At 42.0% G+C, this 22823-nt stretch overlaps 1 protein-coding gene across 25 annotated transcripts in view; it reads right to left on the bottom strand.

Moving 5' to 3' along the window:
* The window catches only part of RB1CC1 (RB1 inducible coiled-coil 1), a 69455-nt gene that overhangs the window by 43427 nt on the left and 3205 nt on the right, over window positions 1-22823 (bottom strand). For 10 of the 25 annotated variants that reach the window (XR_014056014.1, XR_014056015.1, XR_014056016.1 and 7 more), the window contains exons 2-11: window positions 17114-17228; window positions 16061-16180; window positions 14980-15106; window positions 14660-14830; window positions 8788-8990; window positions 6969-7395; window positions 3471-3641; window positions 610-794; window positions 259-445; window positions 96-177 (exon numbers count right to left, since the gene is read on the bottom strand). Coding sequence is in view for 15 of the 25 variants with exons in the window: in XM_081497947.1 (XP_081354073.1) it covers window positions 96-177; window positions 259-445; window positions 610-794; window positions 3471-3641; window positions 6969-7395; window positions 8788-8990; window positions 14660-14830; window positions 14980-15106; window positions 16061-16131 (1624 nt within the window). In the remaining 10 variants the exon portion in view is untranslated. Of the gene's footprint in view, window positions 1-95; window positions 178-258; window positions 446-609; window positions 795-3470; window positions 3642-6968; window positions 7396-8787; window positions 9034-14607; window positions 14831-14979; window positions 15107-16060; window positions 16181-17113; window positions 17229-21714; window positions 21952-22419; window positions 22815-22823 lie in introns of those variants that run through there. The other 15 variants (XR_014056022.1, XR_014056024.1, XR_014056025.1 and 12 more) reach the window with 6 other exon arrangements.

The following is a 22823-nucleotide window of genomic DNA, read 5'->3' as shown; positions in this document are numbered from 1 at the left end:
TACTCTACAACTCCGACTGCATAATGTACTCATAGCTACAAAATAAAACCAGCACTTTTTCTCAAAAAATTAAGTTATTAATAAAGAACACTTACTAAATAATTTCCCAAAGGATTCCCTTTTTGATTTCTCAGCCTCATATAATTGCTTTCCATCCTTGACTAAAGCACCGGCCCACTGAGGAGAGAAGAGCATGTGTTAGCATCAGCACCAACTCACTGAGGCCCAGACACAGTAAACAGAGTTCAGCCTGCATACCTCCCTGTAGTGTTTTATGAACATTTTTCTCCTGACAACCTCAACAACAGCTAAGCAGTACATCTGAGGAACTGTGCTCAGAGCTTCTACGATCTTGACTCTCTCTAAGAGCTCGATAACCAGGCGGAGCAAAGCCTGCAACTTCTCTCCATCCTGATCAGCGTGGAGCATCACAAAACAACACCACCTGCAGAATGAAATTGAGATGCACAGACTCTGAAAAACCATCCATGCCCATGGTCGTCAACCGACGAAGTATGTCAGCATGGTAATAAAATCACACCATCACTTGGGAGAAATACAAAGCATCAACTCTCAACACCCCAAACCAGCTGCCTGAGAGCCACTTACTTGAGTCTGACGTGAAGGTTATTTGCGAGCTCCTGTTTGGCAGTGGTGCATTTCTGTTTAATGTCCAACAGCTTTCTATGGTTTTGCAACATAATCATCAACTGATTTGCATGACTCAGGCACAAATCAGGTAGCACAGATGCATCCTTCAAGTTTTCAGCTCTCATCTGATTAGCTAAAAATCCCTTTGAGAGAAAATATTTTAAAGGATATTAACTTTCATTAAAAACATGAACATTCATTTAAGAGGAAAAGCTTCATGTTAGACACAAACTGTTCTTTCAAATAAGATTTTAAAATCTCCTACTTTTCTGAATGTAGTAGATGGGTTCTTAGCAAAAGATTCAGAGTTTTTAAGAAATTTATGCTCATCTAGTTCTGTTCAATTTTCATGCTAAAAAAAAAAAAGAGAGAGATCCAGGAAGATAAAGCAACCTGTCCAAGGACACAGCAGGCAGATGAGAAACAGAACCTGTGACTGTAAGCCCCTGCTAGGCCGTTGTGCAGTCAGAGCGCAAGAAGTCACACAGGGTCACTGACTACAACAGATTTAATCTAATCAGTGATACTCAACAACTCAACAGTATACACTTCTCCCAATAAAGTAACAATCGGTTGACTGCATCACTCACTGAAAAGCCATTCCTCACTCCAGTAATCCTGGGCTGTTGTACCTTATTCCACTGACCTGTGTGCATATCTTCAGAACAATGATTTCCACAGTATTATTTTGTAGGAAAAATAATGATTAGACTCTTTTCTTAGCTATCCTTATTTATTTTCACAAGTGAGCCTTGCATCTTTTTGTTAGGTAAGGATTGTGCTTAGGCTGTAGATTAATTCAGACACATGTGTCAAATCCAATAGCAAACAATTCAAAAAACTAAGTCTAAAGACATCTTGAAGAGACGTCTTGATGAGTCACTGTAGTGACAGCTTTCTTCCTACTCTATTTACTGAACAGTTAACATGCTAAGGAAGTTTTGGGTTGTGCACATCCATGTTACTATCACACCTGCCACTGTACACAATCGCATTTGTAGGGCTCAAGCTAGCACAGCACATGTAGCTTCTTTCTGTAGTTCTCCCTCTTCACTGTTTCATGTTTTTCTAAACATCATGAACATAAATTTAGGTTTAAATGATTTGTTAAAGTCAAGATGGTTCAATATCTGAAAATAATACAATTTTAATAATAATAATGTTATACTTTATTTTTCTTCCAATATGTTGCATGATTAACTGTGGCTATGCTTTTTCTGTAATTTAGTTAAAAAAAAAAAAAACTTACTGCTTTAATCTCCTTTGATAAAATCTTAAGAGGTTTTCAATACTTTTTACTGAATCCAAGGAAAATACTGCATCAATCCACAATCCATGGAGTGCAAGCTCAACGCAGGAGAAATACAAAGAAAGCCACAACTTGCCACGTCACAAACTGCTAAAAACCAAACCAAAGGCAAACGGCTACAAGTGAATCACTAACAGCCTAGAATTCCCTATCAAGAGAAAATATTCTTGAGAAACAAAGGATTTTTCAATGACAAAAACTGTATTTACCACAAGCTGGAAATACTGAAGAATATTTTACTGTAGAAAAGTAGTGTAAGTTGCTCAGTCATGTCTGACTCTTTGAGACCCCATGAACTGTGGCCCGCCAAGCTCCATGGGGATTATCCAGGCCAGAATATTGGAGTGGGTAGCCTTTCCCTTCTCCAGGGGATCTTCCCAACCCAGGGATCAAACCCAGGTCTCCCACATTACAGACGGATTCTGTACCATCTGAGCCACCAGGGAAGCTCATTTTTAATGTATGATAGACTTTAATACATCAAAGATAAATGTATCATTTAAAGGGAAGACAGCTAATACATTAAAAAGACAATATATTATGACCATGATGAACTTATTCCAAGAATCCAAGGATGGTCCAAGATTAGAAATAGAATGTACCTTCCTTAACCTCATAAGGCTTTCTAATAAAACAAGGGGGAAAAAAAGCCAAAAACCTACTACAAACATTGTAATGGTGAAATGTCAACCATTTCCCACAGATCAGGAATTAACCAAGGACGGCCAGTATAACATCTAACAATACTCAGCACTGCACTGGGACGGGGTGGCATGGGGTGGGGGCCCATTCAGTGCAAACACAAGACAAAGAAATCAGTTAAGGAGACTGGATCCAAAATTAAGGGAAAGGAAAAGACAATCTGGTAGTTACAAGATGAGTTCAGTCTGTAAACTATAAAAACATTATAAATATTTCAAACATGTTTAAAAATTACAGAACCTCACCACATGGGGAAAACTTCCAGGTCAGTCACTCTCCGCAATCCCACCACCTTCTCATGGTTATAAATCTAATCTGGTATTACAGTTCCTGGAAGTGAAAGTAGTTCAGCCGTGACCGACTCTTTTCGACCCCACAGACTATACAGTTCATGGGATTCTCCAGAATACTGGAGTGGGTAGCCTTTCCCTTCTCCAGGGGATCTTCCCAACGCAGGGATCGGTCTCCCACATTGCAGGTGGATTCTTTACCTGAGTCCTTGGAACATGGCATTGAACTAGACCTCCTAAGGTTCCCCATTTTCCTAAGGCGGGAGCAGGAGGTGCTCAGGGATCACAGACAGGGGCTGTCGGCGTGTGCAGGGCTCCCTACCACCCAGTGCAGCCTCAGCTCAAACCTCTGAACGTGAGGAACCGGCCTTCTCCTGTCCTACCACAACCAGTAATACCAGTTAACAGTACTCACGGGTGATGTGGAAACACAGGGCACAGCAAACGAACAGTGCATATACAAGACTAGTCTAGAAAACCACAAATCCCCTTTCCTGAGAGAGGTTTGCAGTAAGCACCTGAGCGAGTTCTTTCTGCTCATTGACCAGTCGGCCGCAGCTGGCAATCATTTGGTCCAGGGCATACAGCCGGTCCTCCAAGCCCTTGATGGCTTTCATGTTCTGATTATCGAGATTGGCAATAGTCTGACGGCATTCTGCCATAAAGGGTCGAATGATCCGGGGATCAAGCTGAGTGACATGGAAAATATGTATGAATGAAATTTTCAGCCAAAAGCTTAAAATACATTTCACACTATTTTGATAGGCAACTTTAAGGAAAAAAATTACAGAAAAGTGGAAACATGAGAAATCAAGATTATATTTCCATAAGGTCAAGAACAGGGTAATTACGATGTCACAAAAACACAATTATTACTGATTAATTTGGGATACTTAAGAAGCAATCTAGTTCCAGGCATTACACCTTTCAACTCAAGCCACAATTCATTCAATTCTCAACAGTCCACCGAAAATGCTATTTTCAAGGTCTTATGAAGTAGAGTAACTGCTAAGTCACCTCAGTCGTGTCCGACTCTGTGTGACCCCATAGATGGCAGCCCAGCAGGCTCCACCGTCTCTGGGATTCTCCAGGCAAGAACACTGGAGTGGGTTGCCATTTCCTTCTCCAATGCATCAAAGTGAAAAGTGAAAGTGAAGTCGCTCAGTCATGTCCGACTCTTAGCGACCCCATGGACTGCAGGCTACCAGGCTCCTCCATCCATGGGATTTTCCAGGCAAGAGTACTGGAGTGGGGTGCCATTGCCTTCTCCGACGTAGAGTAAAATTAGTAACAAAAACATATCCTTCGGTCATTACCTGTCTCATCAATTCAACCTTCCCCCTAAAACATGTAAACATCTTCAAACCTCCCTCTCCTTGGCAGTATCTTTATTTTCAGGTTGTACCCCTCCAGAAATCTGTTTCATCACCTACACTTTCTTGCTGTGTAATCTCTCCTGTTGCTGGACTTTAATTCTCCAAGCTTCCTGGAATTTATGTAATTCAAGGAACCCGAATGTTTCTCTCCACCTGCTCCACTCCCCTCGGAAGAACAGCGCACACTGGTGTCTTCCGTGCAGAGGGCCCCGCACTGGCTGCTCTCGGGGCTCACACATGGCCCACCGGAGACCACCTCCTCTGTTTCAGTGTCACCTCCACCCTGCCCCTCTTCTGCCTCCTCCATAAACAGGCGATCCCGGAGGGTTCTGTGCGGTGGCCCGTTTCTACTGCTTCTCACAGGGTTTCAGCAGTGACTGTAACCAGAATAAGGTAACTCCCAACCTTTTTCAACCCTTTATCTTCCCACCAGTGTCCAGGCCATGTTTCTGCCTGTCTGCTAGCATCTCCACGTGGATATCAGCCACAATCACTGACTCATTAGAGCTGTCCTCTGTTCAAGTTCCTAAACAGCTTCCTTCTGCCCAGAGACACAGAACTGCAGACGAATGAATCCTGGGTTTCTCCAGCTAAGTCTCTGTTCACGCTGACTGCCCTACCAGCTGCTGAAGCCCACCTCTGCTCACTGTGAGTGGCCCAGTCAAACACCACCTCCCTCAGGGCATCTTCCCTGAACACTACCGGCTGAGGGACCATAAATTATTTATTTTTGGTACAGTGTTCAGCACGCTGACAACACATGGAGGCAATTAAAAATGAACTATTCTACAGTTACCGAGAATTCAGTGTAGTCGTAAGCTGCTGCACTTCTAAGATCGTGAAGACATCAACAGCCATTATTTAACACGGGAGGCACCAGCCTTGCACGACAGTTAACTAAAATGTGTGCATATGTGAACGTTTTCTATTTTCATGGTGAGTAAAGTATACACATTTCCAAAGTACTGACTAGCTATAAATTATTAGGATGACAAAAGTCTACAGAAGATGACTAAAACAGATTTCATCTTGGGCAAAATTATGACACATAAAACAGCAGTGACTTAAGGAAGAAAAAAACTCTGGACCATATGCTGCTGGTTATGATGTTCCTGTATTTCATAACTCACTGAGAGAACAACACAACTATACAGACAAATATGGAAGAGTGTCTTGAGACTCACTCAATTCTGTAGGTGTAAATGAATGTGAATTTTCATCAAGCCAGACAAGGATCACTGTTTCTTCTCCCTTGTCATATAAAGTGAATAAAACGAGGCTTTGCTAGATTTCATTCAAACATGCAAACACACAGCCACCTGTAAGCCCTTTAAAAAGAGGTTCCCATGGCCTTGAGGCCTGTTCTCTGATGTAAAACTATAAAAAATGACACTTCAATCACTCTATCACAATCACATGACTGATTTCCCACAAACATAAATGGAATTTTCAGGCTACTAAAATGTCAATAGTTTGAATAGAACACTAGCTTTCATTCATTTCTGGCAGTAATCTTTGCATAATATATTCCACACTTCTCTACCCTGGCAAATGTCTTAACTGAAGCTTTCTTTGACAATGCATAATGAATGGCCAAAATGAAAGCCATGCCCACAGGATGTCATCAAGGACACGGGTACTGAGAGAATGACAACTCAGACTGCACTCTGCCTTCAGCAAGAACAGAACGCTGCTGTTTCCAGGTACCCAGACCTGTGTGGCCTTTCTCCCAACAGCCAACCACAGACTAAGCCTCTGTCCAACCTACTAAGTTCACCTTCACGCACTGTTTCATCTGGTCCACTTCACTGATACACGTGCCCCACCAACTTCCTCTCAGGCAGCTAAGATTTTCTACCACTTACTGATCAGGTCTCAAGAGCTTTATTCCAGATTTATTCCCCAAGTTTAAAAGCTTTTATAAGAATACTTGGGGAGAGTATAACCCTAAGCACAAGTCACTATGATTACAAAATACAACTAAAAAAACAATGTCTAAGTTCTGACTTAAAATATCTCAGGTGAATCTAAAATTACTTCTTTTAAACATCAGAGACCAGTTGCTGGGGTGGGCTGGGGGCCCAATTAGAAAGAGGCCCACGGGGTTTTCTAGGAGGTAGAAAGGTTCTGTGCTGTCCTCCTTTGGAAGCTGGCTCCTAACCACTCAAGACTTGTGTATTTCACTGAATGTAAATCATTTTCAGTGTAAAAAAATTTAACTGTTAAAGATATAAGCAAAACTATATCTGCAGTTTAGCTGTAGAGACAAATTATAGGAGATATTAAAAAGTCCAAGTGATACTACAGGACCGTGAAGAAAAATATTCTAAGTACCATCACCACCACCAAAACCATCTCCATTGGAGTGGACACTTCAAGGCTCAGCCCTGCATAGAGATTTTACATATATTACCTCTAGTAATCTTCCCAAATTTGCTGTCAGTTTCATAAGTATGGTTACATTACCCGTTAAATGATTTGGTTTGTCCAAGGTCCTGTACGTGGTTATGAAGTTTCACTCCAAGGCTCAAGGCACCCTTTCTCCCATTACTGTACAGGAAATACTTAGTGTAGGCAACGAAATTTCAAGTGGCGAAAACAACACAGTGACATAAAAGAGATCAGACTAAGACTCCTCACCCTGCTCATGGAGTCAAAGCACTTCCTGACCAAGGACTCGACGTCATTAGGCCTGTCCTGCACGTTGATCCAGTCTAACAGAGAAACATTAAAGAAAGGCAGGTCCCCCTCTTTAGCCTCTACTGCAGCTGTGTCCTGCTGGGCAGGGCTTAGACAAGGCTCCCTCACATCTTTTCCACTTTCAGTATCTGTGGCGTCTGGGGCTACATGCTCCACAGACGTGTGAAATGAGGTTAACAAGGGTTTGCTCATTGCTGCAGGCGTATCAGGAGAGAGCACCAGTTCAGTGGAGGTCTTCGTCTCAGCCTTTTCTGAGCCTTCATGTTCAGGCAAGGAATCCAGTCTCCCCAGACATTCCCTGTAACTGTGTCTGGTGAGGCACTCCAACAGCGGAATCTTGGCCATGACTGAAACCGCAGTTCCTAAACTTAAAATACAAAAGACCTGTCAGTAAATCATGGGACTGCTCAAGTTAGAGGTTAGCATTTTGAAAGGAAGAGGTTATCACTGCACAGAAATCTCACCCCCTTAGACTACCTGCATCGGAGCAATCCATGAGGTGCCCGTTAGAGAAAGCAGAGAGGAGAGTACCTTTACACACTGAGACCCTCTAAAAGTAAAGGTAGCAAGTCCACACTATACATGTGGACACTCAGTTTTTAACTAAACTTAAGGTATAAAAAATTCAAACTTATAAAAAAGATTTACCATAGCAGTCCCTTAAAGTTTAATGTTGAAGTCTCTAAGCTAATCAAACATTTTAGATATAATGAAAGCAGAGGATAAAATTAACAGTTTTACTAGAAATTAAGGTTAACTCTTGGGTTTATCACACCTTGAAAATAGACAGGAAAATAGATATATGTTGTCAAAAAACATGAAGGAAAGATGAAATCTTGACGATTTAACTTCTATAAAAATATATATTAAAATCATTCATGCTTCTACATTAACATGTGAGATGACTGGCCCCTGCCTTGCACCCCTGAACAGCTACTTGAAAAGGTTATTACAAAAATTTTTAAAAGCTCTTTCCAGTCTTAATCACTCTCTTCCTTCCCAAGATGTGTCCTAGTGTCATCTCAAGACCAAAATGTTCTACATATTCATACCACAAAATACAGAAACCCGAATTAATAAGGCCCACTTGATTTCAAAAAAGAACATGCTACTTCCCTCCAACTCTAATAAAAAAAATTTAAGAAAAACCAAACAAAAAATGAATACAAGACACTGAAAGCATACATGTACATACACAACAAAGGGCTACATTTGTGTGGAATTATTGCCATATTTTTTTACATTCATTATAGCCCTTTTAAAAAAGAACCAATGGGTATCAGATGCTTACATGTAAAGAACCAAGAAAAAAAAAGAATCTAAATGAGAACTACAACACAATGGCTCTTTTCCATCTTAGCAAGCCTACATCATACGGCAATAATTAAAAAGAAAAAATTTTCTTTGACTAACATTTGAAAACTTTTCATTTGCATTTTGCCTCACTTTATTGGTAGCAAGGCAAGAAACAAAGGTTCTTGGGTTTCTAAATAATATCAAAGTATAGAGTCTTTTACATAAAGAAAACACAAGAAAACAAAATGTGGTAAATCCGTATAATATGTGGAGGATAAAACTAACCATAATTTTACAAATTTTATACTACATAAAAGTCATTAGAAAAGTCTCAAAAAAATAAACCTCAATTACAATAAATATGTGGCTTACTAGAAATTAAGTGACCGTTACTAAAAGTACTGATAAACTGCAAAGGTATTTTAAACAAACATCTTATTATCCATTTTAATGGCAAACATACTGAGTAAGTTTTAATTTGATGTCTTCTACGGATTGCAGATAATTTGAATAAATACTTTCAAATTTGAAAAGCAGCTTTTGGTAGGAATTTGAGCAATCTTCCAGATTGGCCATGATTGCAGCCCAGCCTTGGTGCTGAAGATGTTCATCATGGACCAGACCTTCACAGAAAGAGCAGAGCTTCTTGGCAACTTCATACATTTCCTATGTTGGAAAAGAAGAAACAAATGGTAAGAGGAGGTAATGTCTATGCACACGTCTGCACACGTGTACTTAAGTGCATGCATGAATGTGCTCTGAACTCATGTCAAAGGAAGCACTGTTCAGGGCTGTTCCAGGTTATGGCTCCTGCCTGTTGCCATAGTAACGAGGAGGAACTTACACCGCGGGGAGGATACAGGGCTGGAGGTCCGCGCAGAGTCAGGCAACAATAACCATCAAAAGTAAAACTGTGAATTTCACAAGGGAAAACTACACAGCAGTGAGTACAAACCTGCAACTACACAACTGAGTCTCAGGAACGTTGCACTGACTCAGGTCAGTCACAAAAGGAGTCAAGACACCGATCAACTTCACAGAAAAGAATAATGGGGACCGAAAGCAAGGGAATACAAAGGAGAGCCATGGCTGATGCCATATTTTTAAATCTGTGTTCGCTTTGTGAAAATACAGTGACAATGAATATCTAATTGTGATACGTGTGTTTTTAAATATATATGTTAATAAAACTCTATTATTAATTTTACTAATAGTAAAGACAAAAATCCAAGGTCACACAAGTAACTGGGAACTGTGACTCTGGAGACTGCGCTCTGGATGGTTAGAAGACAGAGCCTGGTGGTCCAGGGGTGAGGAATACAGGCTTTCACTATTGGGAGCCCAGGTTCCATCCCTGGGCGACCAACTAAGATCCCACAAACCCCATGGAATGGTCCAAAATATGTCTCTGATTGCTGATGTGGTGGACAGTCTGAGCCATGGGTCACTGTCTTGGTTACATACAGTAACTTTTGGGGGAATGCTACAACCTGAGGTACATTCTTCCTTCTGCTTCCCATTCTTCTTTCTCCTTATTTTCTTACCTATATCTGGACATTGATCTTTCCAAGCAAAACAAATAAAACCTCCCCAAACTCCCCTCATCCCTCAAAAGCAAAAATGCTTCATCACAGCAATGAACTAATTAAGCTAGTGAACACTGTGATTAGAATATGATCAAGAACATTAAGAATATCTTTCCGTTTGTTTATAATGTTTTATGTTCCAGAATTGTATAGGCTTTTGTTGATGCTGCTATTGAGAATGCAATATATTTCCCATTTCTATTCTAAAAGAGAACCAATAAGAGAAATATGAATAATGTTTACACATTTTTATCACATACTCCAATCAACTTTACAATTCCTTCTGATGGATTTTTACTTAATCCTCTCAAATTTAACCAAACATGCAATCATATCACCTAAAATGGATGTTTTTAAATGGCATGCAACTGTATAACCTATCTTTATTAGTTTATGTGTAGACCAATAATCAGAAAACATATCTAAAGAACTTTAGTATATAAATTCAGTTGACAGATTTGCCTTTTTAAAAATAATGCTGCCTTCTAAAAATCATTTCCAGACCCTTTAATTGTTCCAGACCCTTCTAGACCCTTTCAGAAAGATGAGAGATGAGGTTCTCTTTTTTATGTTGTATCTCATGTGAAGAATGAGTCAGTTTCACAAATGCATGTATTGCATTACAACAGACTGCTAAGAAATATATTTTAGAAAGCAAGTATTCATACTTATTAGTAGTTTATTATTTGACTAGTTTATCTTCATATAAGGTAAATACTTTTTGGTTGATCCTAAAAGACCTTTTTTATGTCTGAAAGCAAAACGTGTCCCCCTGCTGATAGCTTACAGCTATCATTACAGCAAAGTACTAGCAAGTCAAAAACAAACACAAATAAACAAAAACAAAACCAAATGACTGGGGAACAACCCATAGGGTTTGCAAGCAGCAATATGAGTATGTATCAGGAAAAAACTGGGTTCTCCTCCAGGACCTGACCATGGATACAAGGAAGAACCACACTCTAAGAGCTCCTTAAGCTCTCTGCCTGTGTCTGTCTACCTGAACACAGGAACTTCACTGATTCAAGCAAAGTTCTAAAGTTATCATCTGCACATCATCCTCTAGGGAAGATAGTAAACAAATGTTTCAGAGAGTTGTTCTGCGCTAAGGTCCTGTAACTGTAGAATGACTAACAAAGTGTGCACCTGAAATTACAAACCAGACAGAGTCATCACAAAATATTTTTTCAAAAAGTTTGCTATTTTTCATGCTTTGGGCATGCTTCTTCTATAATTTAGACTGCTATGCTATTCAGATTTGAATGCTTTTAGAAGTGATCAGTTTTTTAGATCATTTGCTGTTGCCTAGTAAGCTAATTGTCCACAAAAACATTACCAATCATTATTTTGTTAAATACACCAGTTTTAAATTTTAAACTGTACCGGGCCGGGGGCTGGGGGCCGGCGGCCGCGGCAGCGAGAGGAATTACCCAAGGCCCAAGGTAAGAGAAACCCAAGTAAGACGGTAAGTGTTGCGAGAGGGCATCAGAGGGCAGACACACTGAAACCAGAATTACAGAAAACTAGCTAATCTGATCACACGGACCACAGCCTTGTCTATCTCAATGAAACTAAGCCATACCGTGTGGGGCCACCCAAGATGGATGGGTCATGGTGGAGAGCTCTGACAGATTGTGGTCCACGGGAGAAGGGCATGGCAAACCACTTCAGTATTCTTGCCTTGAGAACCCCATGAACAGTATGAAAAGGCAAAAAGATAGGACACTGAAAGATGAACTCCCCAGGTCAGTAGGTGCCCAATATACTAATGGAGATCAGTGGAGAAATAACTCCAGAAAGAATGATGGGATAGAGCCAAAGCAAAAACGACACCCAACTGTGGATGTGACTGGTGACAGACGCAAAGTCTGATGCTGTAAAGAGCAATACTGCATAGGAACCTGGAATGTTAGGTCCATGAATCAAGGCAAATTGGAAGTGGTCAAACAGGAGATGGCAAGAGTGAACGTCGACATTCTAGGAATCAGCGAACTAAGATGGATTGGAATGGGTGAATTTAACTCAGATGACCGTTATATCTTCTACTGTGGGCAAGAATCCCTTAGAAGAAATGGAGTAGCCATCATGGTCAACAAAAGAATCCGAAATGCAGTACTTGGATGCAATCTCAAAAACAACAGAATGATCTCTGTTCGTTTCCTAGGCAAACCATTCAATATCACAGTAATCCAAGTCTATGCCCCAACCAGTAACGCTGAAGAAGCTGAAGTTGAACGATTCTATGAAGACCTACAAGACCTTCTAGAACTAACACCCAAAAAAGATGTCCTTTTCATTATAGGGGACTGGAATGCAAAAGTAGGAAGTCAAGAAACACCTGGCGTAACAGGCAAGTTTGGCCTTGGAGTACAGAATGAAGCAGGGCAAAGGCTAATAGAGTTTTGCCACGAGAACGCACTGGTAATAGCAAACACCCTCTTCCAACAACACAAGAGAAGACTCTACACGTGGACATCACCAGATGGTCAACACTGAAATCAGATTGATTATATTCTTTGCAGCCAAAGACGGAGAAGCTCTACACAGTCAGCAAAAACAAGACCGGGAGCAGACTGTGGCTCGGATCATGAACTGCTTATTGCCAAATTCAGACTTAAATTGAAGAAAATAGGGAAAACCACTAGACCATTCAGGTATGACCTAGATCAAATCCCTTATGAGTATACAGTGGAAGTGACAAATAGATTTAAGGGACTAGACCTGATAGACAGAGTGCCTGATGAACTATGGACAGAGGTTCGTGACATTGTACAGGAGACAGGGATCAAGAAAATCTCCATGGAAAAGAAATGCAAAAAAGCAAAATGGCTGTCTGAGGAGGCCTTACAGATAGCTGGGAAGAGAAGAGAAGCGAAAAGCAAAGGAGAAAAGGAAAAATACTCCCATCTGAATGCAGAGTTCCAAAGAATAGCAAGGAGAGGTAAGAAAGCCTTCCTCAGCGATCAGTGCAAAGAAATAGAGGAAAACAACAAAATGGGAAAGACTAGAAATCTCTTCAAGAAAATTAGAGACACCAAAGGAACATTTCATGCAAAGATAGGCTTGATAAAGGACAGAAATGGTATGGACCTAATAGAAGCAGAAGATATTAAGAAGAGGTGGCAAGAATACACAGAACTGTACAAAAAAGATCTTCATGACCCAGATAATCACGATGGTGTGATCACTCACCTAGAGCCAGACATCCTGGAATGTGAAGTCAAGTGGGCCTTAGAAAGCATCACAACCAACAAAGCTAGTGGAGGTGATGCAATTCCAGTTGAGCTATTTCAAATCCTCAAAGGTGATGCTGTGAAACTGCTGCACTCGATATGCCAGCAAATTTGGAAAACTCAGCAGTGGCCACAGGACTGGAAGAGGTCAGTCTTCGTTCCAATCCCAAAGAAAGGCAATGCCAAAGAATGCTCAAACTACCGCACAATTGCACTCATCTCACATGCTAGTAAAGTAATGCTCAAAATTCTCCAAGCCAGGCTTCAGCAATACGTGAACTGTGAACTTCCAGATGTTCAAGCTGGTTTTAGAAAAGGCAGAGGAACCAGAGATTCAAATTGCCAATATCCACTGGATCATCGAAAAAGCAAGCGAGTTCCAGAAAAACATCTATTTCTGCTTTATTGACTATGCCAAAGCCTTTGACTGTGTGGATCACAATAAACTGTGGAAAATTCTGAAAGAGATGGGAATACCAGACCATCTGACCTGTCTCTTGAGAAACCTGTATGCAGGTCAGGAAGCAACAGTTAGAACTGGACATGGAACAACAGACTGGTTCCAAATAGGAAAAGGAGTACGTCAAGGCTGTATACTGTCACCCTGCTTATTTAACTTATATGCAGAGTACATCATGAGAAACCCTGGGCTGGAAGAAACACAAGCTGGAATCAAGATTGCCGGGAGAAATATCAATAACCTCAGATATGCAGATGACACCACCCTTATGGCAGAAAGTGAAGAAGAACTAAAGAGCCTCTTGATGAAGGTGAAAGAGGAGAGTGAAAAAGTTGGCTTAAAGCTCAACGTTCAGAAAACTAAGATCATGGCATCTGGTCCCATCACTTCATGGGAAATAGATGGGGAAACAGTGGAAACAGTGTCAGACTTTATTTTTGGGGGCTCCAAAATCACTGCTGATTGTGATTGCAGCCATGAAATTAAAAGACGCTTACTCCTTGGAAGGAAGGTTATGGCCAACCTAGATAGCATATTTAAAAGCAGAGACATTACTTTGCCAACAAAAGTCCATCTAGTCAAGGCTATGGTTTTTCCAGTGGTCATGTATGGATGTGAGAGTTGGACGGTGAAGAAAGCTGAGCGCCGAAGAATTGATGCTTTTGAACTGTGGTGTTTGGAGAAGACTCTTGAGAGTCCCTTGGACTGCAAGGATATCCAATCAATCCATCCTAAAAGAGATCAGTCCTGGGTGTTCATTGGAAGGACTGATGTTGAAGCTGAAACTCCAATATTTTGCCACCTCATGCGAAGGGTTGACTCATTGGAAAAGACCCTAATGCTGGGAAGGATTGGGGGCGGAAGGAGAAGGGGACGACAGAGGATGAGATGGTTGGATGGCATAACCGACTCGATGGACATGGGTTTGGGTGGACTCCGGGAGTTGGTGATGGACAGAGAGGCCTGGCGTGCTGCAGTTCATGGGGTCGCGGAGGGTCGGACACGACTGAGCGACTGAACTGAACTGAACTGAAGTATAAATAATACTACAATTACCACTGCAAGTTGTGTCCTTGAAGCAACAGTGTGAAAAACGGCAGGCATCATAAGGGACTCTTCGACTTTTATTTCCATGTCATTTTCTGTTGAAAAGGTAGTTTTAGGAATAGCAGGTAGACGCTCAGACAAGATCATTTCCTTGTTAAAAAGAAAAATTGGATTTGTGTCCTAGAGAAGTAAAAAACAAAAACAAAGAAGAACTGAAGTAAACTGTTACAGACACAGAACATGCACACTGCCCTCTGTAGGAGTCAGATCCCAGTTCCTAGCCACCGGAGAGCTGGAGCCCGCCCGTGTGGAGGAGGCCGGGCACCTACCGTCCCGGCGCTGTAGGTGCACACCCTGCGGTCGGCAGCCATGCACTCGCCCCCGTTGACCACCAGTACCTGGTGCTGAATGGCGATCTTGTACTTGCTGTGGATTGCATGCTTCAGGTCAGCCACACTTCAGAGAGGGAGGGGGGCAAAATCCGTTATTTACATTTGCCTGAGGACAGCCTTTCTCATTATCAAAGTCACTCTGGGTAAAAATACCTGACAAATGAACTTCAATCAAAAAGTTTTCCCCAAACAGTAGTAAAATATATAAGCTTATTGTTTCCACAACTGGATTCCACAAGCAACAAGCCAATCATAATAACTACAAGGTCAATAAAGCACCCATGTGCCACATCGAACACTGAGCCTATGAAGTGCAGGCAGCAGAAATATTTATTTCTGTGATCTTTACATAACTATCAAAACTGCTTACATTAGCATTTGTTAAAATCCTCATGTGATGTGGAAATTTTAACATACATCCCGTTACATAAAACACATTAAGTGGATACCATGTGAAAATTGCTCCCTTTTTCTCATCTTTCAAAAAACCATTCATTTACAACTCAAATCATATTTTATAAAAATCAGAACTTTCAAAAAGTAATTTCATAACTCCATTAAAAAAGATAAGGTTTATCCCAAATTTTACTCTATCATTAACAAAACAAACACTACTGGCTTTATTCATGTAAAATAATAAAAACAATGATGAAAAACCATAGGACTGATATATGCTGGTTTATACAGCTAACAACAATCCCCTCAGCAGTGCACTGTGAAATTCAGGAGAATAATCAGCTATGAAAACTTACTTCTATTAGACTGCTTTGGTTTGAAATCAGTTTGTTTACTGTGAAAATATAGTCACACAAATAACAAAGCCCAACTTAACAAATTTAATGTTAACATTTTAGAGGAGGATGACAATTGTACATGTAAACAATGAGGACAAAAGATTTAAGACTTTCCATATTGCCACTCTTATTTAACAAAGGAACAGTATTCTCAATATCGAATCTTTAACTTTGTACATGTACAAAATGCAAAACTGATGAGAATCAAGGAAAACACAGCTCACGTTTGCACTGTAAGTTCAGTGTCAAATGTCAGGGTGGTTCCAGTGTTCACCAGAAATACATACAACTTCATGATGTTTCCTGGATTCTGTAAGCTTACACCTCACACTCTGATATGGTTACTGAAAGAAACAGACAAGAGAAGTGGTCAATTTACAAACACATATACAAATGTAGTTATATTCCCATAAGACAGAGCACAGTTATAATACACAAGCAACAAAAAAACAAAACAGGATTTGATGTCTAACATGGCTAACTGCACAATTCAGTAAACTTGGTGCTTAAAAAATAATGATGAACAGTAATGAGGCTAATGAGAAGCATAACTTCTATCACGAAAAAAAATAATTGATCTCAAGAAGAAAGAGGCCAGGAGTTAGAACAGTTAGGTGTATATTTCACACTGTGAAATATACTGTGTATATTCCACACAACATTAAGAATAAAAATTAAAAATGTGGCCAAACATTTTTCTAACTCCAAAAGTTGCCCCCACTTCTTCCTTGGAACAACAACAACAAATAGTCTTAAGGTTAAACTTACTAACAGCAAATAAGAGCCACCACTTGCAATAGGAGGGACAGACTTGGTTAATCCAAGTTCCACTTCCATGCTGAGCTAGAAACACTCCACACAAGAAACTCTGGCCCTAAGAGCTCATCACTTTGTGGAACAGCAGAAGGTGCATAGGATATCTGAATATTTAAAACAACTCTGCCATTACCCAGTTATCCAAGTCAAAACCCTACATATAAATAAAGCTTCCTCATCTATGAATAAAGGGGCAGATGTCAAGAGCCAGCATTTTATTTCTTAACAACTTTGAGGTAAAAATCCCCAAGATGAATGTAAGTGATGAAAGATGACAAGAAGTAAATTTTCAGAAACTAGTAGCTATCTTTTTTATGCTCTTTCCACATGAGCTTAGAGCAGAATTATGAGGGAAGAAGGAGAAAGGAAGCAAGGCTTTAAAATTAATATTTCCAAAATCACTATTTTAAATGCATTAGATCAAAATTCCGTTATAATTATAGGCAGGAACTGTGACTTACCGGCAGGCACTGTTAAAAGGACTACCACTGTTCTTAAGAAGCAGATTACAAGTGGCTTATGTTTGCTTTGCTTGATATTGGCAACTGAATGGCATTACTGGTTAAACTCAGTGAACTAGAAAAGAAAAATTTCTGATTATAGAGAGAAATAATTCAACAATAACAACAGCATGCTCTTCCGAAAGAGTGACCTCTACTCTTCTTCACTGAACCATAAGCACATAGCCTTGACCTAGACCATCCCATTAAAAAGACATCAGACAAAGTCCCCAGAGAGATCCCCAACACTGTCAAAGCCTACAGTCCCTTTTGTCTTTAATACACAGTGGTCCCCAGGACTTGTATATTTCATAGTTACAATTTCTTCTGTAAAACAGGACTAAAAGGGTACCATAGCCCCGAGCCTCAACGGCAGCCCCTTGGACATGGGCAGGGCCTGGGATCTGTTGGAACCACTGAAACTCAGCCAGGGTAACAGGAGGTCATTTACACGATAGCACCTCCTCAACATAACCTCTACCTTGCCAGTTGACCGTTCCCCGCCCGTCAGCTTTACAGAACACGCTGTCACATGGAGAGGCCCACGTGGCAAGAAATGGAAGCCAGAGCCAGCAAGAAGCCTCCGTCCAAGAACCTGCAAGGAGCTGGTTCTTGACAAGCATGGCAATTCCTGCTGAATCTCAGACAGACCCCACCCTTGCCAGAGACCATCACTAAGTCTCCTGAGACAGAGCACCCAGCAAATGTGGAATAATAATACGTCTGTGTGTCTTCAACAGCTAGGACTGTGGTACTTCTCACATACAGTACCAGCACCCAGGGGCATCACGGGAACACAGTGAGTAGAGACCATCACACCACTGGGCAGATAGGAAGCACCCTTGCTGGGCAGCTGCTCCTCATTCTTCCTGGGCCTCCTCTCCAGTGTCTGGCTGGGACCCCAACACCTCCCGTGGCACCACTGCTGATGACTAAACCCACCAGCACTCTTCCCTAGACCCAAGTTCTCTAAACGACCCCGCCCCCATCTGCTCTGCCACCTAAAACCTCTCTTTACTGATGGAACCAACAAACCCCCTCTCTCACATGCTGTCTTACAGACCATCCTGTCTTCCTCACAGGTAGGTAAACAGCAGTTAACAATCCAGTTAGTAGTAGTCTTATTGTCTACTGACCACCGACTTTGACTCCTGAGGCTCCTGTGCTCATCAAGCCCTCACTTGTCTCTGATTTCCACAAGTCTCTCAACCTGCTCCCTGCATCCTCGACCCCTCACCTCCCTCAGCATCCTCCCACTGTCCTCAGGGAGAATGAACGGGGTGGGTGAGGGTTGTATGTTGTTCCGCTCCTGAACACCAACCACCATCAGGATGACCTTCATAGCAGCAGCCACCATTCGTGAGTATTTACTATGCTCTAGGTCACTGTTCTAATAAACGCTTCACTAAATGAAACGTTTCATTTGATCCTCATAAGAATCCTTTAAGCTGAGCTTCCCTGACGGCTCAGATGGTAAAGAATCTGCCTGCTAATGCACGAGACCTGGGTTGGATCCCTGGGTCAGGAAAATTCCCCTGGAGATAGGGTATGGCAACCCGCTCCAGTCTTCTTGCCTGGAGAACCCCATGGACAGAGGAGCCTGATGGGCTACAGTCCATGGGGCTGCGAAGAGTCAGACACGATTGAGCAACTTATACTCACACACACACACAGAATCCTTTAAGAGGGATACTATCATCATCCTCACCTCACAGATAAGGAAACTAAGAAATCAGGGCTTCAGTAATATCACAGGATCCAAGCTCAGACAGTCCAGTAAAACAGCAGACACTGTATGGCTTCCTCCTCTCCTCCCCTCCCCAGGTTTCACTCCCAAATGCCACACTGCTTAACTCTCTGAACAAAATGAGCTACTTCAAGTCTCTGAGGCTCTTTCCCAGCCTGTACCCTCCCCTTCCTCTGCCCACTGTGATCACCAGCCCCCAAGCTCTATTGAAAACCCCCCCAAAACACACACACACACACACACACACACACACACACACACACATTCTCTTTCACGGAGTTAATTACACAATCCTGCCATTCGCTGTGCTGACTTTATATCCACATGCGCTTCTCTGCTGCAGCTACTGGAATGTTTCTCCACACAGTTCTCACTTCTCCTGAACAAGAAGCTTCTTTAGAGCAAGCATCCTGCATTCCTGGAAACTAACTCTAAAATACTTTCTCAATAAAATGAATGAATAATCCCACACTAGCAAAGAGTTATCCTATATGCCTGGGAAGAGTGCGGAGAAGTCACATGAGTGACACTGACCACAGGATTCTTCAGCTTGTTCCCAAAGGAAAATCCCTAAGGTTTTCAATGTTGTCATCTCCACCAAGGATAAGTAAGGCTCCACTTCACCTACACTCACCCCTCTACTGATTACGGGGCACGCAGTTACTCTCCAAATGCACCCCAATGGCTCTACACTAACACTAAGAGACATGTTCCTGTCCCACTGCAGATCAGAACCAAATCTTTTAATGAATGAAGGGCAGGAAGCCAGCAGACTGAAGTGATAGACAGCCGCCCATCAGGAGCTCCCAAGTGGCAGAGCCAGTCCTGAGTGAGTAATGTCAGTGCCTGCCCGCCCTGCAGGGCTTGTGGTGTGAGACAAAAACTGAACAATCACAAAAACTCTACACGAGGATTTCATACTAGAGCATCATCCAGTATATCCTGACTCATCAGTTATTTGTCCTTCACTAATAACTGTGTTTCCACATTATTACAGATACTTCATAAACAGGAATATTGACACCCAAAATGCACTCCACATATGGGTGTGAAGTGGTTTCAGTCAAACCCGGACTTGGATGGACCAGGCTCCCCAAGACCACTCTCCCTGGGATCCCAGCCACAAGCCTGGTGGTACCCAGGACCACCCTCACTTCAGACCAGCAGACTACAAGTTCAGGCGTCCCCTAAGCTCACAGAGTTCAGCAAAGTGCTGTACTTTGGACTGCCGTTTTATTATAGTGAAAGGATACACATTAAAGGTAAAAGAAGACAAAGGAAGATCTGCATGGCAGGGAGTCTGGAGCACTCCAGGTGCCACATTTTATCATGTTTTAAATGTTCATTAAATCCCTATCTATAGATAAGTGACATATTTATCATTCAGCTATAGAATGTACTATGTGATTCTGTTTGTGGGTCTTAGTTTATTAACTAATACTGAGGAATGTATATGTAGACACAAGCATTAAAAAGTCTGGAACAATTTAGCATCAATTTTTTTTAAAAGGCTATCTCTGGATGCTGGACTTTGGTCTCTTTAAAAATCACAATTGGGGGTTATAAATACTTGTTTCCATTTTTGAAAAAGAAAAAAAGGACATCACACGTTACAAAGAAATAAAGGACCTGAAAACCCACCATCTCGAGCTGGTCCAGCTAAGGATGGACAAGGCTCCTCACCTGCTGGTCCTAGGCTGGCCCCCATCAGGCTCCCAGGGAGAACTACCCCCTCACTCCACACACTTCCCTAGATATGCACCTAAGAGGGAGAAGAGCACTGTGAAAAGAACATGGATCCTGCATCAGAAGACCTATATTCAAGTCCTGTCCCTACTACTGACTGTGTGACTCTGATGGACCTCAACTAACCTAAATTATTCTGATACAACAAAGCAGGAGACTTCCCAAGTCATAGGGCTGTGAGAACACAGAGAATGTATACATGCAGAGAAGGGCTATGCCAACCAAAGGCAAGACGACTGCCACTGGGGGTTATGAACCCTCCCAGACCTCTGCCCTCAGCTCAGGACCAGTGCTCAGCCACTGCAAGTATCTCCAACCAGAAACCACACTGTCTCTCAAACTCAGCAGGTCTACACTTCAATTCACTGGTTTCCCTTTAAAACTGTTCGCTAACTTCCTTTGTGAACAAAACTATCACTCTGTTGCTACCCAAGACGTCAGTTATTTCTGTCTGCATCCTATCCCCTTTTTCCTATATAATCCAACCCCTGATTTTCCAATGACATAATCCTTATTTTAGAGCCTGGAAACTCTCCTCTATCCTGCTCCAGCCCTTCCTGAACACACCCACCACTTACAAGCACGTAGGCCAGACGCTCCACTCCCTGGAGCCTCACTGTGGCCACCGCAGGCCAGAAACCTGTCATCTGTTTCTTCACAGCCACTGCCCCGCTGACCTCAGGACAGGATCCACTCGGTACAGTCTCCTTGAACTCCATCGTCTACCCACCCCTTTAAAGAGAACCCACCAACTCTGGCCTAAAGCTAGAAGGGCACTGAAATGGCGAGAGCCACCTGTACTTGAATGCCGACTCTCCCACGGAGACTCGGATGACCTCTGCACATCAAGAACTGAAATGATACCTCTGCAGAAAGGGACAGCAATAATGCATCTCAGATTACTGCACAGTGCAAGGAATATAATAACAACTCTAAAAATGGTGACAACCATAACTTTACCAACATTTTAGAACTTCATCATCAACCCGCATGCCTTTCCAAAAGTATCTCCAGCTATTTCCCTACATGAAACCCATCCTCTCTCTTTACACAGTCTTCCCATACTTGCCATTTCTGCTCATTTGAAAGTTACTCATTGAAGTGTGGTCAGAAAGCCCTTCCGGGTCCACCAGCCCTTCTGGAAGTCGCCCCTGGTCACAGACGGCCGTCGGTCTTCCCTCTCTGACTCTGAACTTCCAGAGATCTCTCGAGCTGTCAAGTCGTATGAAGTATCTCATGTGGGGAGAACAATCTCACATCATGAAAGGACATCTGTTCCTCCTGGGTCCTTCTGGGATACAGTAAGCTATAAATGAGGGGGTATTTTAAAAAATACTGATTCCACTGCATTTATTCCCAGAGATACAGGTGTTACAATTGTACTTTCATGTTGTAAAAACAAGAAAGCATCTCCCATATTCACACAAGTGACTATCATTTATCACTAGATATCTGCAATTTCTTCTTTGAGGCATTACCACCACAATAATCAGGTCTGTCACTCTAGCTTACTGTCAACCTGTCCGATCCATTCAAAACTCAGATCAGCTTCGTTACACGGGGAGACAAAGGGAAAGCCCCAGACAACAACTGACCTCCCAAATGGCACACTGCTGGTCATTATTCACCCTACGTTTACTGAACACCCGACAAAGCCAGATTCTGGCTCAGCTGGTAAGAAAGAATCTGCTTGCAAGGCAGGAGACTCGGGTTTGATCCCTGGTTGGGAAGATACCCTGGAGAAGGGAACAGCTACCCACTCCAGTATTCTTACCTGGAGAATCCCATAGACAGAGGAGCCTGGCGGGTTAAAGTCCACGAGGTCGCAAAGAGTTGGACATAACTAAGCAACTAATACTTCTATGCCAGGTGTTGCGAGTCCAAAGACCCTCAAGTTGCTCTCAAGTCTAGCAGACCACATGAAATGTGGATGCTGCTGGACAAGGTGGACCAAAAGCTTCAGAGAAAAAATAAGGAGTAGGAAAATTTCTGTCTGATTTGCAATTCTGCAAACTGTAATTCAGCAACTGAACCTGAGGGCCATGGGTGCTGCATCAATGAAACTAGTGGTGTTCATCACAAATGGGAGTGTTCAGGTCACCCAGGGACTGCAAACTGGGCCTCAACCTCTCCAGATCAGATTTATTCCCACCTGATCCTCCTCTTTCTCTGCCAAGA

The sequence above is a fragment of the Giraffa tippelskirchi genome, chromosome 6, assembly GCF_054371585.1.
Source record: "Giraffa tippelskirchi isolate mGirTip1 chromosome 6, T2T-mGirTip1v1.2.pri, whole genome shotgun sequence".
Taxonomy (NCBI): domain Eukaryota; kingdom Metazoa; phylum Chordata; class Mammalia; order Artiodactyla; family Giraffidae; genus Giraffa; species Giraffa tippelskirchi.
Note: the sequence above shows the minus strand (reverse complement) of the source record. Positions and strands in the feature narration are given on the sequence as shown.